The 25,847-nt window shown below is 49.4% G+C and overlaps 3 protein-coding genes across 6 annotated transcripts in view; 2 read left to right on the plus strand and 1 right to left on the minus strand.

Moving 5' to 3' along the window:
* The window catches only part of LOC143160642 (uncharacterized), a 32,761-nt gene extending 30,354 nt beyond the window's left edge, over positions 1-2,407 (plus strand). For all 4 annotated transcript variants that reach the window (XM_076338590.1, XM_076338591.1, XM_076338592.1 and 1 more), the window contains exon 9: positions 262-2,407. The gene's annotated coding sequence lies outside the window, so the exon portion shown is untranslated. The remainder of the gene's footprint in view (positions 1-261) is intronic.
* A 2,567-nt stretch (positions 2,408-4,974) lies between these two features.
* LOC143160342 (zona pellucida sperm-binding protein 4-like) lies at positions 4,975-10,587 on the minus strand. Its single transcript, XM_076338063.1, has 12 exons — positions 10,389-10,587; positions 9,915-10,036; positions 9,743-9,845; positions 9,037-9,192; positions 8,473-8,660; positions 8,193-8,290; positions 7,724-7,854; positions 7,325-7,514; positions 7,103-7,250; positions 5,708-5,786; positions 5,269-5,379; positions 4,975-5,121 (listed from the first exon to the last, which is right to left on the minus strand). The coding sequence occupies exons 1-12, from the start codon at positions 10,585-10,587 to the stop codon at positions 4,985-4,987; spliced, it is 1,662 nt and encodes a 553-aa protein (XP_076194178.1). The 3' UTR covers positions 4,975-4,984.
* A 5,007-nt stretch (positions 10,588-15,594) lies between these two features.
* LOC143160643 (cytochrome P450 2C9-like) lies at positions 15,595-21,889 on the plus strand. Its single transcript, XM_076338594.1, is given in 9 exon segments — positions 15,595-15,780; positions 16,127-16,277; positions 16,772-16,933; positions 17,258-17,418; positions 17,815-17,989; positions 18,509-18,652; positions 19,082-19,269; positions 20,458-20,599; positions 21,300-21,889. Coding segments are annotated over 9 exon segments (1,485 nt in total). The 5' UTR covers positions 15,595-15,600; the 3' UTR covers positions 21,482-21,889.
* Positions 21,890-25,847: the final 3,958 nt, after the last annotated feature.

Genomic DNA, 25,847 nt, shown 5'->3' on the forward strand with positions numbered 1-25,847 from the left:
AAGGCGTCTGTAGTCATATAGACCACATCATGCAGCCTTTTTACAGAAAGTACAGCAGCAAATTCATTTATCTGCAGTCAGTCAAAAGACTCTCAAATAATAAGCCAACCAGATGTCTTGGGAAAGAGACAATCTGCCCATAACCAAGACTAAAAGAGAACCAGGCTCAGCCCCATCTTCCACCTTCCCAAGTCAGCCTATGGGTTAACTGCAGAGAAACCCTTTCTAATCTCTCACATTCATTGCATGTTTCTGTTTCAGAAAGGCAAAGTAGGAACACCAATGGACACAAAACCAAGAACCCCAGGGTTACTTTGTGCAACCTGCATCCCACGGTTGTCAACAGAGCAACTCCGACTTGAGCGTTGGAAGGGAAAGAGGGAAGGGGGAGGTTGAGAAGGGTCTGTGGACAGATGCATGCTCAGCTATGTACGGCTTCGCTTCTGAATCTGAAGTATACTTACAAAAGTCAAGCCACAGATGAAAATTGCTGTTAGCATCCTGGCAACGTAACCAACAGAGACTTTTAAGTAAGATTTGGAAATTCTTCCTCCTCTCTGGGTTCGGAACAAAATTACCTGAAGCATTGAAGCTTTTAAATTATCATTGCTTTTTGGGGACCTTCTCCAGCTGAAATAAACTTAAGCTTTATGGGACACAGCAGCATCTAGAAGAGTGCCAGGGACTCCTTGCCTGGTGCAGAAGTGGCTGTTGGAAGGACAGCCTCCTCCCTCTTGGGGGGGGGTTGAGTTGCAGTCTCTGCTTGTCCCCAACACGGCTCCTCCCTTCAGAAGAGCATCTGGCCAGCTGTGCCATTTTACTGGAATCCAACAGGAAAACCAAGTCTGTAAAGCCAAGACTTCCTACAAGGCCATTCCTGAATCCACCACTAGCTTCCCATCCTGTGGGCCTGCTCCTTCCGCAGACAGAGGCCCCTCGACTCCGGTGCTGCCCTACACAGAAGGTGGCATCGTGCAGGCTCATTGCAGAGACCAGAGCGAGGGGCACCGCGGGAATCAGCCTTTCGAGAGACTGGAGGGTGCATCCAAGGCAACACCTCAGCTTCCCCAGGCAGCCCAGCTCTTGTGCTATCAGTCTTTTGCAGGGGGGAAACCAGGCTTGAATTCCTACTTTTAAGTTACAAGTTCAGTCCTCTGGGTGTGCAGGTGGGGGCCCGACGCTGTAGGTGGGGTAGTCATGCTGCTGTACGGCTCAGCCTGTGCTCTCTCTGCTGGGAAAAGGCAAGAGGGAGAGCAGAGCTGCAAGGAAGAGTTATTCAAATACATACACCCTTAATAAGCTGCTGCTCTTTTGGGCCACGTTAACAACTGCGTAACACTGACCGTGTTTGGTGGCTGCCTTATTGCCACACGTCCACTGATTCCAGACTCAAGGGACAGGCAGCGCATGCTTCTGAAGGTCCCATGGTTGCAGTGGTCTCTGCATACCAGCTCTTATTGGTACTAGCACAGTAATTAATCCACATGGAGTAAAGATTTAAATAAACCAGCTTTGCCTCTTATTAAAAGATTATTCTACCCCCTAAAGGACAATGTAATTGCAAGTCAAGCAATTGCTGTTTAAAAATCCCTCCCCAAACTTGCCTGGGAACCAAGATTTAAGAAGCTGGCAGGAATGGATCAACTTAGCAGACTTAGCCTTTCAGTAACAGACGCTTCCCCCTTGCTTACCCGGATCAGCTGGAGCCCTTGGAGTCCTCAAAACCAGAGCGGGATCTCTTGAGATTCAAAATACCCCAGCCATGCTCTCCCAGGGCAGCTGTAGTTTGCAGGGGTGAGCAAAGTCAGCAGCCCAGGCCTGGTTCTCCGAGTACTCAGAAGGGTTGTTACTGTTACTTAGTATCTCCAAAAAAAAAAAAACAACCCCAAACACACAACCAAAAACACCCCAGACACCCCAGTCTGTGCTGACTCAAAGTTAGGACCCTGAAGTAGGTGCTGTGTTTAATGTTTCAGTTGTAGCTGCTGCTGCGGGAACTTGGTTATTCACTGTGTATCTTGCTAGCTTCATCCAAAGCTAGAAAGATTTATAACTTGATTATTCTGTGAATAGTCTGTATATCTCCAGAAATACAGGGGACTAAAATCCATTATCCCTCCAGCTTTACAGAGACTGTAAGGAATGTGAATCAGTGCAAACTGAATTTAAAGTGTTTTAAGACATAGCATCATGAACTGGTATTCCCCCCCCCCCCATTTACATTATAGGTTTTTTTTTTTCCTTTTAAACTAAAATGAACTAGCACTCTTTTTTATTACAGCATTATATGAAATATATTCATGTATTTTCAGAAATAAATATATTTATAACATGTAACATACTGTATAGTTCTCCAGGATGCATTGTAATACAAGCATAAGGAATTTAATAAAAGCATCACTTATAATTGTTTTCAGATATTTTATTAATGAGCACCTGGGTTGTAGTATAGCAACTGCCACACATTTGAGGTTTCACGTAAGCATAGCTGGTCAAGAAAGGAGTCGTTGCCTCCAAGCTTTTAAAGAACTTTTTTAGCTCTGGCAAAGAAGCAAGTTTGTTCTTTTGAGGCTGGTGCTGTTCTCAAAGATCCAGAGGACAAGGAAAGCCTTTGGAAAGTTCAGATATGGCTGAGCATGGATGTTCATTCTGAGCAGCCCTGTATTAGGTGCTGCTGCTGGGCTTTGCTTCCAAAGCTGCAGAGTTGGCAGACGCAGCAGGGCAGCACACACCACTTCCAGAGGAAAGGGTGAAGGCACCGAGGACAAAGCGTGCTGATGCTCAGCATTGGGGTTTCTTTCTGAAAATCTGGGTTCGTTAGCAGCACCGCACAACAGCCTCAACTGACAGGTGTTAGCTGGCCTCAGGGCTGCTTTTCCTCAGTTCCTCCTTCATTCACAGCCCATGGCTCCCTCCTGGACAGAGGAGCTTTCCTTCACCTGCAGGAGTCTAAGCCAATGTCTACAGCAACCCACAACACCTTTAGTTCAGCTGTATAACAAGGCAGTATGGAGTGAAGCTAAAGAGGGTGCTGACACAAGAAGTTACATGCAGTTACTCAAAAGAAAGTAAAGGAGAAGAGTCAATGAGACCCAACTAAAGAAAGTAGAGCCCTAGGGAAAAAAAAAAGCCAGAAATCCACCTGTGAAGGTAGAAGGAAGAGAGTACACTTTTGCAGGAGAGAAAAATTGCAGAACAAAGCAGCAATGAAAGCCACACCCCGGTGGAGAAGGAGAACAGGCTAGGAAGAGGGGGACAACGCACCAGAGGAGGAAACCTCCGCATTGCCTAGCTTTCACCCCACGCCAGTGCTTCACACAGACAACTCGCATCCCACTGCTGCTCATGCCCTTCCCCTCCTGCTAGGGACCAAATAGCAAGCCTTAAGCACAGAAGACTTCTCAGAGTGGGTAAGGGAATTAAGTTCACTTCTCTGCTCACCCACCTCCGCTTATCACTGCATGCGCCCTACACTAAGCAGCAGGTCCATTACAGCAAGATCCAGCTCTGCACCAGAAGGAACAGTCCCTGCAGGGGAATCTACCTGCTCCCCAGAGACTACATGCCCAGAGCTCCCTGCCACTTTGGGATGGTTCAACAACCCCATGGAGGGCAGCAGGGAGCAGCCGGGCAGGGACTCTCCTCTCCTAGCCCCTTCAGCCTCCACACAGGCATCTAAGCTCTCTAAGCAAATATTTGTCTGCCTTACTGAGGCATGGGAAGACTCCAGCAGCAGCAGCCAGGAAGGTGTTTAGATCTTGGCTAGCACACACAGTTAAGAACAGTGCCAGAGCACCCTGCCTGGTGTACTGAAAAGGTGTGGTCTATATTACTCCTCTAATTGCCCAGTTAATTAACATTACAGACAGCTGCTAAAGACTTGTTGTAAGGCACATTATAAGTTCACACTCTGCTTTCCCAGAGCTCCACCTGTACCAAGGCCATTTAGTTGCCAGAGGTCAAACAGCCTCCTCCTTTAGGGAGTGCCTATCTCCAGCTGATGATTTCTCCAGCCTGTGATCTCCTTCACCCTCCCACCGTATGACTTGGAGGAGTCTTATCTTTTCTTCCCATTAGATTTTAAAAGCAGGCAAGACTAAGAGCACTGGTTATCCTGGAAGTAGCAGGGAAGAGCAGTTCTGCTAGAAGAATCAAAACACTGTAAGATGATTCCTGAAATTTCTTGTTGCAGTAAGAAAGGAATTAAAAAAGCAGTTCCCACTGCCTGTTAACACCTTCTCACATGAAGGTTTAAGACTCATCTTTAAATCAAGTTTGAAATTTTTTTCCTGGAGTTCAAACCACCTATAGGCCCTTTGATTTTTTTCAGTTGGAATGAAGTTTCCCTGTTCTCATCCTCCAGAAAAAAAATCCCACCTACCATTTTTTGTTTCCAGAGCAAGAGAAGTAGGTTCACATACAGCATCATTAGGAAGGCCATTTGCATAGTGCTTTGCCATCCCTGCCTCCGAGGCCTGCCACATGAACACAGCTCCGACTTAACCTAGTGAGCTCAGGGGCAAGTTCCCAGCTCCTCTGCACAGTGAAATACCAGCTCTGCATCCCCAAAGGAGAAGCAGCTGCAGGATTTGCTTTTAATTAGTTTTGCTGCACTTGTACTCAGTGTTTGAGAGGGGCCAAGACAAGTACTTTTGAAGGCCACCTTAGCCACTGACAGAAATGCAGACACCACCCAGCATCAGCCCTGTCTCAGTCTGCAGCTTCCCAGCAGCCCAGGTCATGACAAGAGCTCCCTCTTGACAGCAGCAGACAGTTAACACTAATCCCAGAGCAGAATAATAGCCAAAGTGAAATGGATTCAGAAAAACAACATTTGGAAAGCTCTCTCACAGACATCAGGATAATTTTTGTCTTGCAAACAAAGGCTTACAGCCAGGGTCCCCAAGGCACACTCTTGTTCAACCCTGCGTGCTCTGCTCCAGGGAGAAGGAGTCCCACAGACCAAGTGAGTTTGACAGCCACTTTATTGTGATATATTGATTTCATGCATTACAGGCACCTTCCTTCGCCACAGCACAGCAGCCACAAGTACCATACACAGAGCCGCCCCAGTTGCCACAGCAGCAAACCCCAGAGCCCAGGGGGCTGCAGCATGCAGAGCTGTTCCTGTGGGGGGGAGAGAGGCCCAGTTAACACTCCCCCAGTGAGACACAGGGATGCCTTAGGGGCTCAGCCTTTCTGCAGGAAAGACTTAGATCAGCCCCCTTCCCCAGCCTGGCTATGCTGGGCTGGCATGCTCACCAAGGCCATCCTTGGCTGTGTCCCATCTTAGCTCATCCTGGAGGAAAATCACAGGGCCTTTGCTGGAGACATGGGAGGCATTGTCCTGAAGAGGATGCTCAGCACTCCTTTTACCCCCTACAGAGCAATATAAAGGTTTTAGGTGAGAAGATGTATAGCCCTGAAGGTCAGTAAACTTTGTCCAGGTCAGCTTCTCAACACATGAGAAGCTCTGAAGGCCAAGCTTTCCATGTGAGTCAACACAGAACTAAGAGTCTATGAAGACCTCTGCCTTTGTGGCATAAGGGCAAGGGCCCTTCCTTAGTGGAAAGGAACCAGAAATGCCTTGTCAAGCTGTCCATGGCTCGAGGGAACTAGTCCATAGCCTACATGTCCTCCTACCCCCCAGCTTGGAGGCTAGACCCTTGTCCCTTTGGATGGAGAAGCAGGAGGGTAGGACACTTACTGGCTCTAACAGGACAAGTGGTGGTGCAGGACTCCTGTACAGACCGGTGGCACACTGAAGCACTGCAGTGCAGGTACACCTAGAAAGAATGGAACACAGCCTGGAATCACTTAGGCAGTATCTGTAGACAGGTAATATCCTGGTGTGGTGCATTGACCCCAGCCAGCAGCTAAGCACCCACACAGCCACTTCCTCACTCCCCCTACCCTGCCCCAGCAGGGTGGGGAGAGAATAGGAACAGCAAAAGCAAGAAAACCCATGGCTGGAGAGATAAAGACAGTTTGATAAGTGAAGGAGAGGGAAGAACAAAACCAAAGTACAAGTGATGCAAAGGCAAATCATCCACCCCGCTCCCACAAGCAGACTGATGCCCAGCCAGTCTCTGAGCATCAGCTACATTGGAAGACAAAATCCTCCAGTGTTTATTGCTGAGCATGACATCATACAGCATGGAATATCCCTTTGGCCAATTTGGGTCAGCTGTCCCAGCTGTGCTGCCTCCCAGCTTCTAGCCTACCCCATGCCTACTCACTTGGGGTTGAAAACAGCAGAGCTAGGAGAAAGAGCCTTGATGCTGTGCAAGCACTATTCAGCAAATAACACACCAGTGTTTAGCTATCAACACTATCCAAAAACACAGCACCATATGGGCTGCTGTGAGTATAGTTAACTCCATCCCAGCCAGACCCAGTGCACCTAGTCACAGAAGGGAGAAGGCAGAAAGATTGCTTTGGCTTGCTTCACATGCAGGCTGTAGCTTTGGAGCCCTCTGCTGCAAGGCAGCTTTGATACCTTTACCAAACACCTTCAAACTCTGTCAGATCTGGCATTACAGCATTTCTTGCCAACACCTGGGACACAGCTGTCCAAGCACGACTACACTGTGACCACTGCTAGGTACAGCTGGGACCAGTTTTGAGTATTAATTGATCCCAGGAGCACTGAGTAAACAGTACAAGGCATGGTGAACTTCATGTGACTTAACTGCTCAGAAGCTCATGAGATTCAGAGCCCAGATGCTTCCCAGGTACCAAAAGCTATTTTGGCCAAGAAATTTAGAGAATATTGATTAGCATAGTTAGAGCACACACCCTAAGCTAGTGCAACAGAACAGCTTAGGCAGCAAGCTAGCACTTGCTTAAGTAGACCTGCCCTTTCAGTAGTCTCATTTTCTGTCACACCCCTCCAGTGAAGCATCTTACCTCTACCACATTCGTCTTGGGGAAGAGAGTTTCTTGCATCAACCTCTCCCCTCCTGTTTCAGGAGGGGATTTTCCTAGCCTTTGCCCCCCACCCCCCAAGGAGGCCAACAATCTCATAGTTATGAAGTGGTTCTCATTGCTCACACATTACTTGACCTCAATAGGAAGCTAGGCAACCAGGACAGCATCTTACCAGCCCAGAGAGCATCTCTTGGGAAGTGGAGTCCACAAAGGTAAATGTGTAGAAGGTGAAACGCTGGTAATGAGAAGGGAACAGTAGTCCTGAGGCAAGATTCAGAGGTACCAGCTGTGTCTGATAGTTGTCCCCTGCATAAGGGCACCTGAGAAGGAGAGGCCAGCAGTGAAAAAAGTGCAAGTCATTCCCCTGACCCAAAGCCATTTACAAGTCACTTACCCATCCACCAAAACAGGCCACTGCAACCGTTGCTGGGGATTCATACTTGGTGTGGCCCAGCAGTGGTGCAGGACTAAAACCAAGTCTGGGTCTGTTCTCTGAAGGATCTTGACTTCTGCATAAACAGGGTCTCGCAGAGTCTTGACAACAGGATAGTCACTGTCAGTATAGTAGGAAGTATAGCTTCCATCTGGGACAGCAGAAACCCAAGAGCCATTTTAGAGCAGGAACAAACAGAAAGAGGCAACCTGAGAACATCCTTTATAGCCACGTCAGTAAGTTCCCACCATGGCAGGGAAGAAGCAGTGCTGGGTTCACCTATCAGTACTCCCTTATTACTCAGCAGAGACCAGAGCCCTGCACCAAGAGGCTCGAGCAAGTCCTGCAAACCTCTCATACCTGAGGCAACACGCAGCTCCAAGGACAGAGGACCTGGCTGGGACACAGCAGGGAGCGGTGGCAATGTGAAGACCTGAACACTCAAGGGAATGAAGCTCCCAGTGATGGAGTAACTGCAGCGGACATGTAACCTGGTGGGACAGGAAAACCCCAAATCAGGCAGATAAGAAAGGTCGCTCTGATATCTCTTTTCTCCAAGACGGCAATGTAATCTGCTTTAATTAGTCATATCCCCAATCTTTCCTCCAACACTTCCTTTTAACAAATACTTGAAATTCTCTTCAGAGTTCAGATTTGAGTCTGTGGAGTGTCACTGATCAGCACCAGCTTTATTCCCACTAACTAGAGACATACCAGTCCTTAGCCTACTCCAGTGCCCTGTTGTGAATTCAGAGCTTGTGACAAGGAGGAGTTTCTCTAGAGACATCAAACACAGCGGCACCCAGAAGTACCAGCCCCAGGGTACTACCTGAAAGTGCTATCCCTAGTGACAGAGCCAAGGCTCCCAGTCTTCACATCCCTGGATGCCACCAACTCATTCTCATATATGGCCCGGTCTCCAGTCACCTGGAATGACAGACGAGGCACTGTCACTGCAGTAAAGTCAAGCTGGATTAACGCCAGACTGGAGAACAGCATTTGGCCTCTGGAAGTCTGTAGGGTGCTCATTAAGTAGCCAAAGCCATGCCAAATTTTTCCAGGTCTGCAAGCTCTTGCTATTCCAGCCTAGTGACAGCTGCAGCTCTTACCTGAAAAGTGGTGCCACAGGCAGAGAGTGGGAACTGGTACACGACAAAGGCATTGTTTTTCACAACAGGGACACAGCCAATACTGTGTCCGCTGGCCAGTTGCACAGAGTCCAGGATAACGGGTGGCAGGGTCACATCCCGAGAGACAGCAACGGAAAACTGGCCATCTGGTGTGCAATGAGCTGTCACTGGAGGAAGAGATATAATCAGTCTTGAGCTCAGGGAGAAAAGGGATGGAAAGGAGGCTCAAACATCACAGCAAAGACAAGGCCAGCAAGTCCTGCAAGTTCTCCTGCCTGTAACCCCCAAAGCCAGTGCTAAGCACAGCAAGACAAGTGCAACCAGCTCTAACAACAACACTGATTCTGGCCGTAAACCCAGGTCTGTTGCAATACACACGAAAGGGCTGGACACTTCAATGGGACAGAGTATTCTTGACAGCCAAAAACATAGCCCTAAGCCACCTGCAGGGTTGGTACACACCGTTCCTGCTCTGCCAGGAAAGTGAGGAATCCCAGCTTGCAGCTCCTCCAGGAGGAGGGGAGGACAGTTGCTCACACTTACCTGTGTTACCAAAGTAACAGGGCTTCACCCTGTCCCTAGGGTCATAGCAGCAGCCTTGAACTTCACAGTCTCCCTGGCTGATAGGCAAGGAGGCACATGGCAGCCGGTCTTGGGTGAGGACAGCAGAACATGCACTACTGCTTGGAGCATCCAGGGCTGGAAGAGACAGCAGGAGTTTGCAGCTAAAGCACAAGAGCAGGGGGACAGAGACGCAGAGGACACTGGTGGAAGATGTCCTAGTGACTCTGCATACAAATCAAGGGAAGTTAGACTCAGTTGAGGATCAAACACATGGCCTGGAGCTGGCATGGAAGCCTGCTCAGGAGGGACATGCATTTCCCTAGAACAGAGACTCCCCCTGAAGCCATGTACAAGAGACTGGACTGCATGGGGTCTGTCAAGATAAAGTGTTCTGGATCACCTCTGGTAGTTAGGAAAATCATCGTACCTAGTCTCTGGCTCAATCCCTGAACTTGCAGGGACTTAGGCAGTCAGAATATGGCTAGGAGACACAAGGAACATTCACCTGCTGACCCTACAAAGGAGGCACAAGTTGGTAGCTCCTGCGTCCAAACCCTTCTCCGGGGAGTCTTCTGCACAGCAATAAGTCCCCTTGCCCAGCCCCCAGACTGACTACGAAAAGCCATCCGAGAGGAAGGACACTCATTGGTACAAGCAGGGTTTCCTAAGAAGCTGTCAGTCTTACCAGGAAGGTCCACAGGGCACCTGAGCAGCTTCTCTTCACGAAGAACCTTTTGTCCAGCAGCATCTGTTCCCTCAAGCCCAACCAGCGTGAGGTAATTGCCATCCTGGGGGAGAGCCACACCAGTCAGGGCAGCAGTAGCCACAGTCCCAGCAGAACCCCTAAGGTCACTCACCCATTCAAAGACATAACAGCCGGTATAGGAGACCGATACTTTCTTGGAGCCATCTGGAGTCCCAGATACCGAGAGCCCACAGTCAGAGTCATTCTGCAGAGCATGTGCCTTCCCCTCAGTATCTAGGGAAAGAGGAGACAGCAGCAGAGGCTTCAGCATCCCACACTGAAGATGGGGTCCACTACAATTCTACCTTTCTGTAGGAAACAAGGTCCTAGCCAGTATTAGGGTCTGGGCCAGCAGGGGTGCGTGAGGGAACCCAGCAGCCAAGACCATCTAGATTCAGGCACAGCACTCCACCAAAACCCTTGGCAGCTGGGTCATATAAACAGCCCCCTGGTTACAGAAGATGCACTGAAGCTGTTAGACAACACTTCACATCAGAACCTGCCCCTTTCTCCTCATTCCAGGCATACCTCTGCACTGTGCAAAGACACAGCAGTCAGAAAGCCTCTTGACACCACCCTCACTTACCCCAAGTAGTCAGCACAAAGGAACCATTCCCTTCCCAGCCTGGAGGTAAGGTGAACTGCAGGCTTTCTTGGCCACAAGACAGCAGGGTAGGATCAGAAAAAACACTACCCTGAGCCCCCACAACCAAAGCAAGGGGACCAAGAAAACCCCAAAAGATCATAACTCCAAATACAGTCCTAGACTGCCCTGCAACACACATCCTGCTCTCTTGCTAAGAACCATGAAGCAGCTGCTCTTAGCCTAGCCCTTTTAAACTGTGGAGCCAGCTGGGACCAGAAACTCCTGAAGTGTCCAGGTGGACCCAGCCCAGCAGTTTAACACCTTCCATTGCCCTCACCTGGCTCTGAACCCATCACAGTCTGCTTGCACCCTTTGAAGAAAACCACAGGGCAGGAGCTGAGCTTATGTCAAGAGATGGGTCTGTATTTGTATCACTAAGCTGAGAGGAGCTCATCTGTGCAATTTACTGTCGAGCCCCGGGAGGGTCTTCAAACCCTTTTTTCTCACCCTGAGTTCTTCCCACCACTGGCCCATCCAGGAGATCTGCCTGCTTTTCCGCATGTACCCTACTGCTGCTCTAATTGCTCATTACATGGCACGAGTGCAAGAAGCTGAGTGACAATGCTCTTTTGCTCTTTTAAAGGTGCCACTGCTTTGAACGCCAGACACAGGGTGCTGACATATAAGCACAGAAATAGCCCTCCACATGAAATCTGTGGAAAACTATGGAGCTCAGGAGGCTTTGCACACCTAAAAGGAGGCGATTCCCCTTAAACGCACCTGGCTGTGGACTACAGACCCATTTGCAGTGTTGTTGTGTGGGGATAGCTGCAGGACTGTTCCAGGCCTGGCTGCTAGGTGGCAGGACCATATGCTCTGTGGGACCCCCACCCCCAAAAGCTGACAGGTGGGCCCCTACGGTGGGCCTGAAACACGGGTAAGGGGAGCCTCTGTGATCCCAGAGAAAGCTCTGCCTGCCAGCACCCATTGCCTGCCTGTAACTGCAACTTGTCTCGTGTAGAGCCTTCTCCCTTGCCACACATCAGGCTACAGCACCCACACTGAGTAAAAGCCTTATTGTCCGTCTTTCCATACAGATGTTTCTGCATTCATGCAATAGAGGTGTGAATGTCTTTACACTGTTGCAGAGGTGATGCACACATAGTTTGTGCATGCCTTTTTGTGCCCTATTTTTTGCAGCGGGAGCACTGGCATAGCCTGTGCCATCATGTTCTTTTGTAATCTGCTTATTTCTTTGGGACTAGATCATCACACACATCCCAGCTCGGTGTGCGGGTTAGATGAGTAGGATTTCTAATCTTGACGCTTAATAATGCACTTCCATTGGTAGCCACCCCCACTTCTGCTCTCAGCAGACCCTCCAGCTCCCGGACGTCTGCACAGCACCATGCAGCAGGCAGCACGCTCGCCCCTCCAGCCAGCCCTCATCAACAGGCATGGGCAGTAGCTGAGTCCAAGGGAGGCGTTTCCTCTGCTCTTCCACCTGAGCCCACAGCCTGTCTTTCCTCTACAGCTGTACAGGATGCCGTGATCCCCAGCCGGCCAGCTGGGTGAAGAACGTCACCGTGCCTACCCTGCACACTGCTTATTTCATGCACCAACTAGGAGGGCTGTTCCACAAAGTACAAGACCTTTTCAGCTGCTCTGCACAGCAGGGACTGAAGCAAATGGATCTCGACAGGCTGCCTGCGTGGCTGCTGTTTGAGCAGCGCTCATGAACCAAACGTGCTCGTCCCAGCGCCTGCCTGGGCACTGGGCAGCCACGGTGGAGAGGCACCCGGGGAAAACATTTGGACTTTGGCAGGGAGGGAGGCTTCAGCTCTGTAGAAGCTGAGTGTTGTGCCAAGACAGCTTGCCCAAATTTCACAGCCCCTGTGTGACTGCTGAATGCTTCATTTGACTGCGTTACCTGCTGATAATTGGGTAAACAATAACAAATAAACAAAGCACTTTGGAGCTATAGAGAGAAATTTTTCATTACACTTTAATCCACCAATACTTTGTTTATGCTGACAGGAAAAATGTCTACAGGTACTTGAAGAATAACTCTATGTGAAACAACACTGGTAGTGCTGTAGATCCACCAAGCAATGCCCGTGCTGAGAACGGTTTCAGGTAAGCACCCTTTCCTAATTTCTACACACACACTTGACAGCCCTGTTGGATGATGTGGAGATGGGAGGCAAGTGAAATGAGCCTGAAATTCATGGAAATAAAATGCTTTGTTTGGAAGCAGTTGTTATAGGCAGTGGAAAGCAGCCTGGCTGAGAGGAAACAGGCAGGTCTCTCTTCCTCGCAAATTTCTTCCTCATCCATTCAATAGTTCTCACGCATTACAATGACCCAGCTGTAAGCACCAATTTAGCTAGCACCCAAGACCACCACAAACAGGACATGCAGAGGATGAAGATAGGTGAGGCAAACATCTCTGTAGGCCACTAGCCTGAAGCTGATCATGACCCCAGCAAGCTAAAATCTTCCTGGGATGTCCATCAGGAAAATCCTCTCCTCCTAACAATTTTGAGCCTGGGAGACTGTGGCAGACACAGCAGCAGTGGAGGGGTTGCCCTGGCTGTAGAAAGCTCTCTAGAGACCTGTGGGAAGAAAAGGAGGTATCAAACACCACCACCAAGAAGTGTCAGGAAGAGGAGTACAAAATGCTCTGCGCGTTGTGGGACTGTCTCTGACGAGATCGCTGTGTGTCTGGCCTGTACCGTGCACCATATGTGGTACAAAATGGCAGTGCATGGAGGAGTGACTCAGTCAAAACACTCCTCCACAGAAGCTGAACAGCATTTGCAGACAGCAGGGATATCCCAACCAAGCGTCCCGGGGATGAGGGGTGCTGACTGCACAGTGGGCAGGAGTGGCATTTCGCAGTGCCACCTTCTGAACCGAGGTCCGAAAAGAGAAGGTGCAGGCAGCAAGTCTGCAGGAGATTCTACACAATGATGACAGATTTTCTTCAAGCTTGAGCTTTATTTTAGGAAAAAAGAGGCAAAGCTACAACACTGGTAGCCTTTTCTTTGAATATCCCTAATACATGCCTCCAATGAACTTAAAACCAAAGTTCCTGGGGAAGATGGAGAGGAGTGGATTTCAGCCTGGCCTTCCTGAACTTTCACATGGATGGAGAGGACAGACCAGCCCTGCCCACTCTTAGTGTCTGCAAACAGAAGTGAGTATTCAGAAAACCCTCGGACACTACTTTGACATGAAAAGGCCCATGGCTTCCTGCAAGGAAAGGTCTGAGTGACTAGTCTTATGGGGTTTCCTCCCTTTGTAAATCCCCAGTGTGTCTGCTAGGGTGGTGGGAATATTTGGAATATAATGATTTTATCCTGATAAAAATGAGAAATCTTGAAAGTATTCCTAGTTCCAGGGCTTTTGCCCAAAGTAAAACTGTGAGGCAGAGCTGAGAAGTGAGCCCTTGTCCCCAGGAACGAGGGAACTTCACAGGGAAGGTGGGTAAGGTCATGAATGCTGGCAGCAGAGAGACCTCATGTAGCAGTGCAAACTCCCATGAACTCCACTTTCACCAGGTGGAAGTCCCTAGAGCTACATGAACTTCCATGAACTGCCCTGGCAACATCTGAGCTGATGCAGGAGTCTAGGCCAGCAGATCAGCAACTAGCCCAAATTTGTTGGCGATTCAGTTTTTCCACCAAAGTATCAAGTATGGGTCTTTAAGAAGTGAAATGAGATTAAAAAAGAACAACTAGCAAATTGTTGCGCCTATGTGAGAGAGCAAGCTGACTTAAGAACTCATAGGGAAGCTACAGAAACTTTGGCAAGCGATGGAGACCTTCACTAGCACCTCTGAGCAAAGGGAAAACTCACATTAACACACTGCGGCACAGCAAACCCAGCACACTCCAGCCAAGCACCCGGTTCACCCAGGCCCCTCGCTGATTCCCACTGAGTCCCACATCCCCTATCCTCGCAACACCTTCTGCTCAGTTGGATGAGATCTGTCTGCCTGCAAAAGTATCACAGCTCAGGAGAGACAGAGGGGTATGGCCAGACTGAGCAAGCTGAGCACAGGCAGTGCCACAGCCCTGAGGGTCCTTTCTACCTGCCATTGCCACTGCTGTTGGGACCTCGCAGGTACGTAGCCCCTGGAGTAATCTTGGGCAGGAAGCCTCCAGCTTTTTTAAATCCTCGCAACACACCAGACATGCTCTGCAGCCTCCCAGAGCACCTCTGGCCCTTCCAGGGGAGCAGTTCCTCATATCGGGGTCAGACATGAGTAAAACAGGAACTTGTGCATGCCAGCTTCCAGCAGTAGGTTGGGTGGGCTTCTTTGGTCATTGCAAGTGCAAGGACTAGTTGCCAGGTTGCACTAACCTATACCCAGCCTCTCACAAGTGCAGCTGTGTCTCAGCTTGGGAAGCCATTCTCCAGAGACCCTCTCAAGTTCTTGATTTCTCTCTTCTCTACCTGCTTCTCTCACTCTTTCTCTCCTCTAGGAGACCTTGAAGAGGTCAGAGCCCCAAGGTCTAGTCCCCTTTTCTTATGTCTTTATCTTATCTCTCCCAGCAAGTCCTTTTTTGTTTATTGTGATGTCTGGAGACCTTTCTGCCCTTGCTAGATGGATATTTTATACTTTCCTCTCTTGTGAGGCCAGACACCCCTAGGGAGAGAGACTGAGGCAATTGCTGTGCACTGAGGAGAACACATCAGTATGTTCTTTGGCACATCACATGCAGTGCAAACTCCACTTCAGGAAAACTTCAGGAACAAGCAAGCATGGCTCGCCCCACTGAGAGCTTGTACAATCAATACCAAAGAATAGAAAATCCAAATGGCACTGAAGTACTTGGAATATGCTCTCATGACAGTAAATTTCTGGGAGTGCCTCAGTAGAAGAGTGCGCCCCTAGTGTGATCTCTTTAACAATGAACTTTAGGTGAAACAAAACAAGTTTTATGAGCACTTTGTAAATTTCTTAACCTCTGTTGGCCTCTGCAATTGTTTGAGATAAGGTGAGTCTTCAATGACCAATTAACACCAAGAGAAGTCCTAGTTTCATAACACAGGGCAGTCTAACAAATGATTGACTAGTAATGTTGGCTAACTCAGCCATGTGATCCAAAACCTGTTGTTGAGCTAACACAGCTAACGTAGCCCTACAGTATATAAACTCAGGCTCCGGCAGCCAGAGTCACTCCCTCCTGAGCCATGGAAGCAAATGGAGCTGCTGGGAGCAGCCACTGTTGGCCTCCTGGTTTGCATTGCTTGTCTGCTCTCCTTTGCAGCATGGAGAGGGAGGTCTGGAAAGGGGAAGATGCCTCCAGGACCGGCTCCCCTTCCCATCCTAGGTAACGTGCTGCAGGTGAAACCAAAGAACTTGGCCAAAAGCCTCGAGAAGGTAAAGCCACTTTCTTCTTCTCTCTTACTTTCTTCTGTGGACAAGAAATGTGTGGGACCTGTGCGTGGGGACAACCTGTGGCCATAGCTTGATGGATGGCAATCCCAGAGGAGCAGAAAAGTCATGGGCATCTCAGCTGCTCCCCCCTCACTGCTGTTGCCATTGTCGTTCAGAGCCTGATAGCTGGGAACCCTCTCCACAACCACACTTATCATGAGAGGATGAAATCTTGACATTGCTGGTCTGTGAGGCTGCACTGCCTGCAGTGGGATGCAGCAGCAAGGCCACTTTTCAGCTCCTCCTCCCTATGTGCTCCATAGCCATGTTCTCTCTTGCATTTTGACAGCTCAGTGAAGAGTATGGACCAGTGTTCACAGTGCACCTGGGCTCTGACCCAGTGGTGGTGCTGCACGGACATGATGTGGTGAAAGAAGCCTTGGTTGATCGTGCAGATGAGTTTGCTGCCAGAGGATACATGCCAATAGGAGGGCTAACAATGGATTGGTATGTTTGCTGACCAAGCTCCTCCTGAGGAGAAGGGAAGGGCTGAGGGTACGTTCAGCAGATTAGAGCTGGAGTGTACCATGCACGAGGGAAGACTGCGGGGAGTGGGTGGATCCCACCTGGAGAAGGGAAGGCAGAGTGGACTGTAATTGCTGGCTTCCACCACCCAAAGAGGGTAGCAGAGAAATGGACCCGGACTGATCTCAGTGATGGGCAGTGAAAGGGCAAGCGGCAACAGCCACCAGCTGCAGCAAGGGAAATTATGTGTGGATATGAGTGATGAATTGTTCACAAGGAGGTTGGGTATGTGGTGTAGAAGGCCAAAAGCAGGCAGTTGGACTACAGGACCTCCAGAGGTTGCCTCCAAACCACAGTACTCTATGACCACTACCATGTCAGTGCTCTCCCAGGGACAGGATTCACTGTCACCATGAGCCTCTGTTCATCTCACACCCAGCACGCCCAAGCCAGGTCTTCCCTCTTCCTTATTCCTCTGCAGGGATTGTTTTTAGCAACAATGAGGAGTGGTTACAAGTCCGGCGGTTTGCTCTCAGCACTCTGCGCAACTTTGGAATGGGGAAGAGGAGCATTGAAGAGAGGATCCAGGAGGAAACTGAGTACTTGCTGGAAGAGATCAACAAAACAAAGGGTATGGTCCATTTTTAATATAGCTTATGTTTGCAAAAGGAGGACTGTATTAAGTGAGCCCATGTCTTTAGCATAGAATTGAAGTTCCCAAGCATTTGGCCCATGCACTAGCTATCCCCCATTACAAAGCAGTAAATAATTCCGTGACCATGTACTGTTCTTTTTGGAGGACCCTTCTGTGTTACTCAGAGACTGTGATCTGGTATTTCCATTGGTATTGGTATTTCATTGAGCTCTACAACCAGAGCTCAGGTTACCCACAGTAGCCATAAGTAGCCATAGTTTTGGGGTTTTTTTATGGTTTGTAACTTTTCTGAAATCACAGGAACACCTTTTGACCCAACCTTCATGCTGAGCTGTGCTGTCTCCAATGTCATATGCTCCATTGTCTTTGGGAAACAATATGACTATAAAGACAAGAAGTTCCTGGCCCTGATGAACAACATGAACAACATCTTTGAGATGATGAACTCCCACTGGGGACAGGTACATTCAGCAGCCATTTCACAGTGGCAACATTCTCCCAGGGGAGCAGGAGGCCTCCCTCCCAATGAAGTCCCATTTCAGTCTTCTAACTAGGACCCCATCAATGCTCTGCTGCACAAGAGGGAATTCATTCGAGAGCAAGAAGCACCCTCACCAATGCAGTTGGCTTTGCCAGCTACGTGCAGCTTCCCCCTAGTCCTAAACACCCTTCTTCTCCACCTCTAAGCAAGCCTTCTCTACTACTAAGCAAGCCCCTACCGCCCTGTCAGACTACCCAGCCTCATAGCTCTTCTGCTTGGCTCAGTTGAGAGGGTTGTGGCTTTCCTAGGCTTTTTGCTAATATCAAAGGATGGGGCAATGGTCATGCTAGGGACCTTCCTGTTTCTTTCCTTCCAGCTCTACCAGATGTTCTCAAAGATCCTGGATTACTTGCCTGGCTCACACAACAAAATATTCACAGAATTTGATGCTCTAAAAGCCTTTGCGTCAGAGGAGGTGAAGATGCACCAAGCCTCCCTAGATCCCAGCTCCCCTCAGGATTTCATTGACTGCTTCCTCAGCAAAATGCAGGAATTAAGGAGATAGCGTACAGCCCCAGCTCATCCCCAAACACACCGACGCTGAGCCCTTTCCCTCTCCTAAGTAACACAGACATTGGGATGACCCCTTCCCAGGCAGCTGGGCTGTGCAGTGGGAAGACACCAACGATACCCCAGATATTGCCTGTGCTAGAGCTTATAGCTCTGCGTCCGCACACTCACCAGCCACTACCTGCAGCTGCTTGGACAGCAAGACCTTCATCTGCTGTCACCGAAACACAGGGACATTTGCAGTCTGGTCTTGCAGTTTTTTCACTGGAAAGCAGTTGGCACAGCAAGGGCAAACAGGCAGCTACATACTATTCAGTGCACAGCTTGAAATAAAGTTGCTCTGGGGTTGAGCTTACTGCACAAAGATAGCATTGCGATGTCCCAGATGGCTGCTGCACCTTAGCAGAGAAATGCAACAGCTCTAGGTGAAAAGGAAGGCCTGGGATGACACAAGAAAGGGCCACTTAGCTCAGCCAGAGAAACAGCCCAGCGTTTTCCCTAGGAGAAAGAGCATCCCAGTTCCAGTTTCCACATGAAGAACCTGATAACCAGCACCTTCAACTTGTTTATTGCTGGAACTGAAACAACTAGCACCACCATAAGACATGGGCTTCTGCTTCTTCTCAAATACCTGAAGATACAAGGTACCAGTCTGTTACCTCATCCTCTCTAGCTATTCCCCTGGGCTGGGCGCGTGTCTAATACCACATCCTTCTCCCAACTTTTCTCCTCTCTCATATTTTACCCAAATGGGCAAAGTCCTTGCACCATCATTCCCCAGGGTGGCCGTTAGAGATCCCTCAGCTTCACTGGCATCATTATCAGCTGCACTCCCCTCACGGCCAGGGACTTGACTGTGTCCACATCTTTATCTCCCAGTACTCCTATTTAGCCAAGTCACTAGGAGGACATTCTTTGCATGGGCTGCAGTGGAGCTGTGTTCTAGTCAACACTAAAACCAACATCAATGCTGCTGTCATCTGTGATCTGTGATTTGTGGACAGCTTAGGGAAACCTGTTTAGGTAGGTTTTGTTTTATTTACCCATTTTATGATTTGTGCCTCTCATGTCAGAGAAAGTTCAAGAAGAGATCGACCGGGTAGTAGGATGATCACGAAGACCTTGTGTGGCTGACTGGACCCAGATGCCCTACGCAGATGCGGTGGCCCATGAAATCCAGCACTTCATCTCTCTCATCTCCCTGGGTCTCCCTCACACTGTGACCAAAGACACCTGCTTCAGAGAGTACATCATTCCCAAGGTTAGCGGGCAAGCTCCCTCAAGTTCAACAACAAGGTGGCAGCACATTTGCTCTTAGGCTGACAGTTACAAGCCAGAAGCTAGAAATGCTGTGGCCTGACCTCATTGTCACCCAGCCCTTCATGAAGGTTTTATCCTCAGGCTCCTGTAGCTCACTTGCAATCCCTTGTTGCCACTCCATGGGCCAAGACTGGAACAGTAGCTCTGCCCAACACCTTTGCTCACTTGCTCTGCAGCTTTACCCATCTGCAGAAACACAGTGGTTCACAAAAAAACCAAAGCAGTGACTCCTCACACAAAAGGCAGCACAGCCATGGAACTGCTCACCACCATCCAGGAGAGCCTGTGCACATGCTTGGAAGCAAAGTCAGTCGGTGGTTGTTGAGCACAGAAAGCCCCTAAGCCACAAAGGGTGGGAGGCTGTGTTTGCATTCAAGGGAACAAGCAAAACCTGTCTGCCCTGTTCTTACATGCTTCTTGAGGCAGTCACTGCTGGCCACTGCCAGAGGCAGGCTGATGGGCTAGAGCAACCCACGGCCTGGCCTGGCCCGCTGCAGCAGTGCTCATTGCTCTTCTGGGTCACCGTGTACAGCAGGGGAACGGCAGCACACAGGCTGTTGGCGTTTTGATTTTCAGCTGTCTGTGTAAAATCAAAAGGCAGGACCCAGGGAACTGCTCAGCTTCCAGCAGAAGGCTCTTGTGTCATCACTGCTGGATTATTTATCCCACCCCCCCATCAACGGCTGCTCAGGAAGAGGGAAGGAAGAGGATCATGGCAAGAGAAATTTGTCAGGAGAGGGGGAAGAGAGCTTCACTTCCACAACCTTGTGTGCTTTTGCTTTTCGGGGCTCACAGAAAAGAAGGAACCTAGTGCATCTACAAGTTCATTGTTGTGAAACACTACAAAAGAGGAAGAATTAGATGGGGTGTCCCCAGACGACCAGAGCAAGGTGAGGATAAATGGTCTGAAAGTGAGAGGGAGTATTCAGGAAGGGCAGCCAACAACTGTCCCTGCCATGACATCTAGCAGGGTCTCCCTAAAGCTGCCTCCCCAAAGGAAGGGTCCCCAAAGGGAAACCAAAGGCACTGGTAGGGCTGTGCTGGGAAGCTCAGTCTTAACTTGGCAGGCAGTTGGATTAAGTGATCTAACTCGCCTCCCCTTCATGTTCTTCTCCTTGTGTTACCTCAGGGCACCACAATCTTTCCCATCCTCGGTTCTGTCCTCCATGACAGTGAAGAGTTTCCAAACCCAAATGAGTTCAACCTTGGATATTTCTTGAACGAGAACAGCACCTTTAGGAAGAGCGAGTTCTTCATGCCCTTCTCAGCAGGTAAAGCACAGGCTTTCTCTCTCTTCCTCTCTCTGTTGACCTCCTCCTCTGGGGACCACCCTGCCTTTCCCTATAACACACACTTCTTCTTCCCAGCATGGTCCCACTGGTGCTTCCTTGGGGCTCACTGCTCTCTGGATAACTCCTCCCTGCTGCTCCCTTCCCCAGCTGCATCTCCCGCCTTGTTTGGTGGCTGGTGGCTTCTCAAACCTCCTGCTAGGAGTTGCCGATGTAATGACATGAATGACATTGACACTTTCTAAAATACCTGTCACCTTCCTACACAACCACCAAAGTCATCCTTAATCAACCTGTCTTTCTGTGGTAGCTCCACTTTTCCCCAGCACCTCTTAAGTACCTCTCAGGCTACATGCAACCACTCACCTACCAACAGCCCCAACCCCCCCGCTTTCTCACCCATGCTTTACATGACCTTGCTCTCTCTCATCTTTCCTCCTGTGATGCCCCCTCCATGTTTAAGACTTCTCCTGCTCCTGTTGTTCCTTCACACACCCAACCAAACTGCCAAGGGTCTTTCTCCAACAAACTCTTCTCTTGCAAATGTCCTTAGTAATCCTGACAGTCATCTCTCTGCTGCGGCTGTATCTGGTAAATAAAGCTGTGCAACACATCTGCTTAGTACAAACTCTGGTCTACTCGGCAACACCTGTTGAGCGCTATTTGCTGTTTTCACTTCCAGGGAAGCGAATATGCCCTGGAGAGGGTCTGGCACGCATGGAGATATTCTTATGCACGGCCACCATCTTGCAGAACTTTACCTTGAAGCCTGTCGCCGACCCCCAGGAACTCAGCATAACCCCGACACTGAGTGGGACAGGCAACGTACCTCCTGCCTACCAGCTCTGTGCTCTGCCCCGCTGAAAAGCACAAAACCTCTCTCCATAGTGTCCTGAGCCTGGCTATTCCTTTACATCTCCCTTACTAAAACCAACGGTAGAAGCATCGGCCCACCTTCCCAAGGCCTCCAGGAAGGCAGCCCAAACACAGGTGCATGCGCAGAGTAGACACCTTCAAAGCCTCCCAGAACTGCTCCACCACATCGCAGGGAGGCCCTGGGTGACATTACAGCCTGTTGCACTGACAATCTGTCCACGGCCTCATTGAGCGCAGTGGCCGCATCAAACAGCTGACTTTCTCACAAACATGGCTCCCATGGCTGCCCACAACCTGCTTCTCCGGCAGCACGTGTCCCACCAAGAGCGGCATGCTTTGCAGATGGATAGCGCTGCATGTGTGTACATTAATGACCCAATAAAGAAAAATCTATTTATGAGGATTTGAGCCGTTATTTTCTTTGGGTTGGGGCAGCACTCACATCTGCTGCTCCGCTGCAGAGTAGGTCTGCAGCGCCTGTGGCCAGCGCCCTGTGGGAAGAGCTGTCCCTCCTGGGGCAAGGGTTATTCTGCCTGCTTCAGCCACTGGACCCACTGCTGCTGCCTGCAAGGAGCCCCTGGCCAGTTGCAGCACAACACAAGTTGGGAAGGCTCACGGTGTGGGAGAGGAAGGGGGACCTGTGGTCTGTGGGCTACCAGCAGCTCTATCTACCATTCTTGGGGCTGCCAATCCTGCTGGCCACAGACGGACGAAGGATAGCTGCAGCATCCCTCCTGGAGGAGAGCACTCCCCTCCGAAGTTCAGAGGCTGAAGCTCCGGCTGCCTTCATCCTCTTGGTGGGACCTCCGGCTGCTCCTGAGGGCTCCTCTCATTTCTCGGGCACTCTATGGCCCAGCCTTTCCACAAGCTGGGAGCACCTTCCCTATGGCTCCTCTCTGTCCTCCTCCCATCATCTCCCCCAGGCCTTCTGCTCTCCCCGAGGCTTTTGCCAGCACAACCCCGCCTGTCATCTGAATCAAGATGGGGCTGCTGAGGAGATCGTTTCTCTGGATGGCGTCTCTTGCCTGAATCACACTCCCACCCCACCTCCCAGCTGAAATGCCAAGGTACAGAGGAGAGAACAGCATGAGTGAGAGGCCATTGTGGGTAAGGAACAGCTGAGAACTAAGGGAAGTTGCCATCACGAGGTCTTAAGTTCTGCAGCTGGAGTTGCATTCCCCTTCCAGTTTTCTTGGGCATATCACTTCATCTCACTTATGGTCTGGACTCCTTCTGCCAAATGAAGAGTGCATCCCTGTCTTTGCAGGCTGTTGCGAGGAGCTCAGGCACCTGAGTGATAGGGACTCCAACCAGTTCTCTGACTGCTCTTTTCTACCATCAGTATTACTGCAAGGATGTAGATGTTCTTTATTCAAATGAATTAACTTAAATTTAGGAGGACAGCAAAACCATCTCTCCAAGATTGCTTGGGTACTCCAGGGGAATCTCATTTTGCTTCCACATCTCAGAGGCATCATTGCAAACAAGTTCTTTCCCCGTCCAAAGTCTCTTTGTCCTGTCCTCTGTAGAATTTCATGTATGCACAAATAGAAAACTCTCTTGTTCATAAACTGCAACCGTGTGACCCCTGGTGTCTGGGAAAAGGATTGTGTCTGTTATTTCTGGTCCAGGCACTATTTGGTGCTTTTCTTTCAGTGATAGTGTGGATGGTTTTCATAAACGGATTCCACCACAGATGGCTCTCTTGTGGGCTTCTTCATCCTCATGGGCTTTGGTTGTGTTTGAATGACTGGTTGGTGGTGTTTGTCTGGATCTTCATTTACATAGATATTTGTTGTCCCCTGCATCATGGTCATATAAAAGTCCTAGAAGCAAAATATAATTTCTGTGATGGTTGTCACAAGGTACTCAGAGACCTTGTGAGTACTGCAGAGAATACAGTGTGCAAGAACTCCCACCTCTCTTTGGAAATGTTTGGCAGTATTTTGAAGAAAATGTCATATTTGCTCACATCTCAGGTTCATCCCTCCTTCTCCCTCCATTTTTGCCCATGCAGGATGCCTGTGTACTCTAAAACAATGGCAAACCATTGCTGGCCTCTCATCTGGGATTGCATCAAATGGACAGACATGCAACCAGAAACAGCAGTCATGTAGGAGCCCCAGGCAAGCATGGGGAGAGAGCTTACCGTGAGCTATCTATTAGTCTAGGACTACCCTTAAAGCCGGTTCTGCATTTAGTAACTCACTCAGCAGCATGTGTGCTATGTTGAGAATCAGTTAATAGATGACTTACGTCTGGAGGTCTGGGAGGGGATGATTCATATTCATGCTCTTCCTGCCCATCGGGATGTTGATTCGTCTGAAGCAATGAACAAAACAGTGGCAAACAACATCTATGTACAATTCACAAACAACTGCATAAGCAGCACAGGGCAGTGAGAAAATGATCTCAGGACATACGCAGGGGATAAATAACCACAGAGGGGATAACATCAGGGATAATATCCAACATATTCTAAGCTGGATGCCAATGAGAATGACCTTGCAGAGGGGAAACCTCAAAGCCTGAGCATTGCCTTTACTAGAACATCCAAAGTTTGTCTGGTCCTTTAACACAGGGGAAAACCCTCACTTCCACATTTACATCCAGGGGGAAAAAAAAGAGATGTTTACCAACAACAACTACAGGGAAATTGCCCCCCTCAGTACTGTTACACCTTTCTTTCGGAAGTAAGGAAACAGCGTGGTGCTACAGAAACTCCTGACTCTACCCCAGCAGTAAGGAGGTAGGCAAGGTGTGAAGACCCACCCACCCCATGGGCTGGAACACAGAAAAAAAGGTGACCAAGCTATGCATGCTACGAAACACCTTGGTAGCATTTCTGGAGCTAAGTAACACCATTTTGGAGTGGGAGGATCCCTAAATGAATGATTTCCTGTGGGAAATGACAGAGAAATCCACTGAAGAACAGTGGTGGTAGATTTTTTTTAATTTCCTGCTAGTTAACAGCTCATTTGGAGGTGCCCCTTCAGGAAGTATTTTCATATGAATTTCTCTTCTATCCTTATGAACCTGCAACTCCTAAGCTGAGGTACAGCCTTTGAGAGACAGAGCAGAGACAGTTTGAGTGCCTAGGGATGTGGTCCTGAACTTCCCGAGAGCTTCAGAAGGTGTTGAATCAGGTTTCTGATGTGGAGGTCTAGGCTGGGAAGTACAAGGCACCCAGGAGATGGAAGGTAGTCACCTGATTCCAGCTGTAGTTCTTCCACTGGAGAACACAGACCACCGCCAGGATGACTGCAAGGACCAAGACCAGGAAGCTGGGTATCCCTGCGGCTACTCCAACCACCCAGGGCTCATACTAAGTCACAAAGAAAGACAGTCAGGTCAAACGCATGCAGTGGGATCCTTTAACTCTGTGCTTAGTAGCTGAGCAAGTGGCTACCATACAACAGCAAGAAAAGCCAACGCGAGGAACAAAGCTGCAGCCCCGGATCAAAACAGTGGCATCCAGCCCAGCTGTACTGCACACTGAGACAGACAGGGAAGCAGAGATTTGATTTCAGAGGGAAAACGTTCCATGCAATCAATCAGATTAAATAATAAAATGAACTCTTACCCCAGAAGAACAATCTGCCTGGACAGCTGTGCTTCCAGACGTATGTGCAGAAGTCTAGAAATAAGATGGTTATAGAACATTTACAAAAAAGCGTTTCATACAAAGCAAGCAAGGAGAGAAGCTAAGCGAGCAGTTGCAAGACTTCAACAACAGCATGTGGTCAGTAACACATGGAGCACCCAGCTGCACCCTGAGGTCATGCCCTGTACTTGCCAATCACAAGCAAGAACCCGAACTCTGGTCCTTCCAACAATGGCTCTGACTGAATGGAAAGAATACACGTTTTTCCTCAAAAAGGGGCTTGAGGCTGGAAAAAAGCATACACAAGAGATAAGCACAAATATATGCCAGAGAAAGCTGGATTCAGAAGGAAAAGCAGCACAAAGGGGAGTGGGAAGCCCCAAGAAAAGATGTCGTTTTGCAACAGTCTGCTCTCTGTCTTTGCTACAATGCTAGAGGCAGCTGCCTGCACAGCCTTGCCTGAAGGATCAATTGGTGCCTTGGCTCGCAGATGCAAGGCATGCAGTGCAGGGCACTGGCAAACCTGGTGTACCCCAAACCAAAACCATCTGGCTTTTTCTAGCCATTCCAAATGTCACACCCAGCTCCAAATGGCAGGGCAGCTCCAGCAAGAAGGAAGTCCATCACACAGGCAGTGATGACGGCAGGTGCCTCACTTGTTATCCCCTCTGCCAGGCTGACCCACCATCTCAAGTTGACATTGCTCCAGCTGAGAGCCACAGGACCCAGCGTCCACCCTAGACAGCTGCG

Source organism: Aptenodytes patagonicus, chromosome 5 (genome assembly GCF_965638725.1).
Source record: "Aptenodytes patagonicus chromosome 5, bAptPat1.pri.cur, whole genome shotgun sequence".
Classification (NCBI taxonomy): domain Eukaryota; kingdom Metazoa; phylum Chordata; class Aves; order Sphenisciformes; family Spheniscidae; genus Aptenodytes; species Aptenodytes patagonicus.